The sequence below is a fragment of the Hyalella azteca genome, unplaced genomic scaffold, assembly GCF_000764305.2.
Source record: "Hyalella azteca isolate HAZT.00-mixed unplaced genomic scaffold, Hazt_2.0.2 contig1337, whole genome shotgun sequence".
Lineage (NCBI taxonomy): Eukaryota > Metazoa > Arthropoda > Malacostraca > Amphipoda > Hyalellidae > Hyalella > Hyalella azteca.
Window position 1 is genome coordinate 39 of NW_025931658.1, and position 5,843 is coordinate 5,881.

The following is a 5,843-nucleotide window of genomic DNA, read 5'->3' on the forward strand; positions in this document are numbered from 1 at the left end:
CATTGAAGACTAATATCCGATTTTTCTCTAGCTCATTTGTTAGCTAAACTTTTGAAAAAGATTCGTGACATCATACAAATTATAATGCACAGTCCGTTATAATAAGGCACATGGTTTTTAGCGCATTTCTCATTTATGGAAAAAATGCACTATTGTGCTCGCCATGTCCGTCCGTCCGTCTTTCTGTCTGTCTGTCCGTATGTCCGTGACCTCAAGTTTTCGTCGACGAGAAAATGCGCTCTCTGTCACTCACTGCAGTGAGTACTGAGTTATATTTTTTGATGACTAATTTCACTCTTACCTCATAGAAGACTACCTAATATCTGATATTTCTCTAGCTTATTTGTTAGCTAAACTTTTGAAAAAGATTCGTCACACCATACAAATTATAATGCACAGAGCTCACGGTGAAAAGCGTGCAGTTGCTGGTGACTCGGTCGATGTAGTTAGCAAATCCTTCCTTAGTTAGGCGGACCAGGAAGCGTTCACTGATGAAGCGCTGACGGGAAGCGTCGTACAAAGAGAAGAAGACCTCCGAGTCCTCGCCCACGTGATAGCTCATGTCACGCATGCAGAAGAACAAGTGATGGTTCAGAGCGCGCGGTCGTGCCCCTGGGATGACGCGACTACTGCTGCGTCGACAAGCCAGCCTCTGCTCATACAAATGCATTTGTAAAGATACTCACAGTAATTAAGCAGGGATGTATTTATTTGTGAAGATTCTCAGAATAATGGGCAAACTGGTCTAGAACAAAATGTGTGGCTTCAAGATTGTTATGCATGATGCAGGTGAGGTCCACATACAGTAATGTCATTTCATGATTCCGCCACTCACAAGTCTATATTAAAATTTTATAAAATTATCTTATATTTACCAAAGAAGATATAAAAGTAAGATATATGTGCCAATGTATATAACGCTGAGTAATAATTCGGAGAAATGAAATAAAATAAAACCCAGTAAAAAATTAACACAAAAGTATAATTTTTTACAAATTGATTTCCTTGAAAGAGGAGGCAATATATATACATGCATTTACAAGAAACAAAAAGTTTTACACAAAGTAACTTAATTCCGTCAGCTGCCATATAGCGCCACTCACCAGAGTTGCTTGGCTCAGAGAAGACTCCCGACTCTGGACGTGCTGTACATAAATGAGCTCACATCAGTCACTATAATCGTTCATCATAGCATTAGTCAATGGCGAGAACGATTCATGCATTCACGGCAGAATAGAGCAAGAGTTTTCACGAACAAAATATGACACACAAACATCTATGTTACAGGAGTTGCCACAGAAATATATAAATATTTCTAAATATATATTATAAATTTATATATTTATATTTCTTCAATATAAATGATATTTTATATACAAAATTGAACTACAATTTTCCAGTGCGATCCACGCAGCTTTGTAGTTACTACGTGATAATTGAACAATGCAAATCGTAGTTATAACTAGTATTATAGTTTTTTTAGACAAGCTGCAAAATAAATGCAGTATTTGCGCAAGACTCAAGCTTCATTGACCATACAATGAATGATGCACTCACAAGCTGGTAGAGCTCAACGGCCCCCACGGCGTCCACGTCTACCATGGCACCGTCCACTCGNTAATAGATATCAATTCAAAGAGCATTTTGTTTATGACGGTTTGCTGCAAGGTTAACCCTGTTTGCTCCTGTTAAACCGCTTTCTCACTATAGCAGATTCCTTTTAACCAAGAAACATCAGCCTACTCCTCTTTGCTTAAAATACAATAAATTTTAGTTGGGACTCGTACTTCAATCTAATCCCTTATGCTAAGGGCCTTATAACTGCTGTAACCTGCACTCCTGAGTAATAGGTTTTTTGTAAAATACTTCAGGGAAGTTAGCAGAATGTTGCACATGTACCTTGAGAGAATAGAAGCTTGGCCACATGCTATATATATACCTATATATTTATGATAAAACCATGAAACAGCGGCTATGACTCAAGGAGTGCTTAATAAAACAGAAAGAATAGCCTCTAAGCATTATATATAGGATTCGATTTGTATGTCATTTATTTTCAACAAAGAATCAATCAGAACAATATGTTTAGTTTCTGGAAAATAAATAATATACACCTAAAAATTACTTTTTAAGGGGACCGGTCAGGAAAAATTTGAGAAAAATAAAAAATTTTGCCATTTCTGTTTTCTTGGCTCATTTTGTTGCTGCTGAAAAGGCGCGTCTAACGCAACAAATAGTATGTATGTGCGTGCTCTAGTTTTTTCGTAAAGCAATTTTCAAAATATATCAAGTGAACATTTTTCAACAATATATAAAAAGATTTCTTTGAAATAAATCTGTATAAATAGATCCTTACTCCTGTTAATTGCAAGTGTTACCACTCGTTTGAAAGCTACAAACAAGGATTGTTCAGGAAAGCTAATACCATGGATGTACCTACATGCAATAATGATTGCGTAATGAAGTTTTGAACTTTTATTAAAATGACCATTTTATAACAATATTTACAAATTTTAATTTAAAAATTGTATTTATGGATCATTACTTGCGTTAATTGCAAAGTGTTTGCATTCGTTTGGAAGCAAAAAACGATGCCCATTCAAGAAAGCAAATATCAAGGATGTACATGCAAAAGTTTTTGCGTAATGTAGTTTTGAAATTATATAAAATGAATATTTTATATAGGTATCTATATATATAATAAAGTCCCATTTATAGCTTATTATTTACATGAAACTGGACAGGCAAAAGTCTAAAGACGCGTGCTGGTACCCTAAATGCAAATAATTGGCAATGAGGAAGCTTGGGTTGCAATATCAAGAATTTTTTTGGCTTATTCTTCATTTTTCAATAAATTTTACTTTATTTTACTCCCCTGAACAATTTAAATTTCCAAAAAACACCATCTTAAAAACTTTATAACTCATGCAGTATTCAAGCTACAGCAATGAAAGACATATCATTCGATTTGTAAAGACTATACCTAGCGACTCTAGGAACCATTTTTTTGGATTTGTGCATGGTTTGCCTTATATATGGGGAGACGGGGGGAGGTTGGGGAGGGGAAAACGTGCAAAAATGTAAAAACGGGCATAAAAGAAAAACGGTGGGGAAAATCGAAAATTGAGGCTCTAGAGATAGCTAGATAATCCGCTAGATAATTTTGTTACAAATTGAATGAAATGTCTCTCGATGTTGTAGCTTGAAAATTCTAGGAGGAGATAGATTTCTTTAGTACCCCCTTTTAGGCCGTTTTCTATTAATTTCACATTTTCTTTAATTTCTTTTGAAAAATTCATATGAGCAAATTGATTTTTATTTTACTTTTCAGGTACGGCACATGTAAATTTAAGAATGATCGAATCATAAATGTAGAAGTTTTTCCGGGACCCGGCAGGTCCCCCTTAAAGACAACACTTCTAAAGAATCCAGTGTCTTCAATATTACACATGCATATTAATTTTTAATTTTGTTTTCTTATATTAAAAAAATTAATTTTTCAAATTTTTAATAAAAAAAAATAAATTTTCAATATTATTCATTCTGTCAATTGATTCATGAATTATCTCCAACTTTATGCAAGTGCGCCAAATTTCAGATCGATTGGACAGGTGTGCCAAATATCAATTATAAGATTTGTGGCTGATAAAATTATTTTTTCAGTTTATTAATTAATATTGAAAAAAAAATTATTTTTAAATTTATTTATTTTGTCATTTGATTCATGCATGGTTTCAAACTTTACGCAAGTGTGCAAAATTTCAGATTGATACGATAAGTAAAAGTGTGTTATATTTTAATTATAAGATTTGTAGCAGACAGACAAACAACAAGAAGTGAAGTTAAAGAGAAGTGTTGTAATAATTGGTGGGGGGCATAAATTCCCTATGTCTTATGATTTTTCTCGTGAACCAAATCTTGTTCTGCTCTTTGCAAATGCTTCATAATTCTATTCCAGATTGCATTTTTTCAATTAATATTCCTTTTGAATGTCTTGATTCCTCTTTTCCTCTTAAAGAGTTGAGCTCTACCTGAAGCCAAAACTTTAAATATTCTTAAGTAAAATACAGAGAACTTCCAGTATTCAGATTACATTCGAAATAGAATTATGCTTACAATGAATTTTTCCTTCCAGATCTGTCCCCACTCCCTGAGCACTGCAGCTGCCTCCTGCACCACGGCATCCTCAACAGGGATGACAAGCTCCTGCGCTCTGAAATGCAAATATAAATTTAAAATCACCAAGATAAAAGCAAATATTTTGCTTAGCTTCAAAACAGGCAACTCTGGTTATGAAAATGCTTACCTTAGGTATGTCCCAATTTTATCACAGAAAATGATTGAAACAAAATAAAAAAAATTTCATAAAATCAAATATTACAGATAAAAAATTTCCTACCCTTCATTCTCCACCCGAAATGCTTTGAGGTGGATGAAGCTGGCAGGAAAGATCCCCAATGCATTGTGGTTTTTGGTGCAGAATCCCCGGTACCAACCTGTGAGGCAAATAGTTATGGAACATAGATCCAAAGTTTGGGGCAGATTCTATTTTAATACAGTACATATGTATAAATGAAATGACTTACATGAATTTTAGTAAAGTACAAAGTCTCTAGTCTAAAGTCATCAATCAGAAAATAAGACACTACAAAACAGTCATTCTGATTCAATACATGACATGGCAACATGCATGTTCTATGCATTCTCTTCCAAAGACCTAATATGACTATTAATAAGGATGAAATTTAAAAAGCTAAACTTCTAGTAAACTTTAGAAACACCTCCATACGCTTTTTTATCAAGCATCAAAACCTATATAGAAAAGTCCTAATAGTAAATTAGTAACATCTCAATTTCATTAATTCAAGATAACAGATTATTGCAAGCATTCTATTTATTACATATGTATATAAATACCTTCACAGCTCTCTAGAATGTGAACTGTGTCACCAACATCTAAGCGCAGGCCATCCTTCAGATTACCCGGCCACTCATGGAAGTTACACACAACTGAAAAATAATAAGGAAATGAATTAGTCTTTTATGACAATAACAACATAAACATAGATTAGGTAAACAGGCTGGACAAATGACAATTTCCTAACACAAATCACCTCTCTAAAGAAAGTCATTATAGATAATAGATTAATGCATGTTTATTTTTCATTTGGTTTCTAACATTTTCATACTGATGCTGGCATATTAAATATTATGATTTTTGAACATATATATCTAATATAGGTATAATTTTTATTCAAACTGCATGATTGTTACATCAGAGCTCAAATTTACCAAAAAATATATGAATTTTCATTTCCAATCTAGATTCTAGAGTAGGTAGTAGCAACTAGCAACATAAAGAATGAGCAAGTTAATTTAACTTCATCTTAATGCCAATTGCCTGAATTGAGCTAGTCTATCAAACATCTATCATATACCTAAATATAAAGAATCATAGAAAATAATTAGAAGAAACTTACCAGCACCATATTTTTCGTTCTTTGTTGGCTTCCACATGATGCATCAATGGCAACAACCAACCAATACTTGATAGTAAATGCTATGCTCCTTTCTCACAGCTGAACACAGCTATTTCATAGGTAGTTTTCAACCAAAAGCCATAGCTAAGAGAGTTTTATTCATAAAAACTGGATAGAATTAGGTATGAAATGAAGTTTTAAGAAGAAAAGTCATTAATAATATTATTATATATATGAAGCCCATGTAGTTTAGAGAAGCAAAACGAGTGGCATAAATCTTATGTGAACAAAGTTCCACATTTTAACTGCAGTGAAATGTGAACTTGTGAAGTAGGCCTACTGAACTTCAACTGAAGTTTTCAT

General features: G+C 33.4%; 2 protein-coding genes across 2 annotated transcripts; both read right to left on the reverse strand.

Moving 5' to 3' along the window:
• Nucleotides 1–406: 406 nt before the first annotated feature.
• On the reverse strand, nucleotides 407–1,611 carry LOC108677075 (dedicator of cytokinesis protein 3-like; the record flags this gene model as incomplete). Its single annotated transcript, XM_018165226.1, has 3 exons — nucleotides 1,558–1,611; nucleotides 1,104–1,145; nucleotides 407–652 (listed from the first exon to the last, which is right to left on the reverse strand). Coding segments are annotated over exons 1-3 (333 nt in total), but the record flags the coding sequence as incomplete, so codon positions are not given.
• Nucleotides 1,612–4,089: 2,478 nt separating this feature from the next.
• On the reverse strand, nucleotides 4,090–5,641 carry LOC108677076 (dedicator of cytokinesis protein 4-like). The gene is made up of 4 exons (XM_018165227.2): nucleotides 5,481–5,641; nucleotides 4,918–5,010; nucleotides 4,400–4,496; nucleotides 4,090–4,213 (listed from the first exon to the last, which is right to left on the reverse strand). The coding sequence occupies exons 1-4, from the start codon at nucleotides 5,515–5,517 to the stop codon at nucleotides 4,090–4,092; spliced, it is 351 nt and encodes a 116-aa protein (XP_018020716.1). The 5' UTR covers nucleotides 5,518–5,641.
• Between the last annotated feature and the right edge of the window lie 202 nt (nucleotides 5,642–5,843).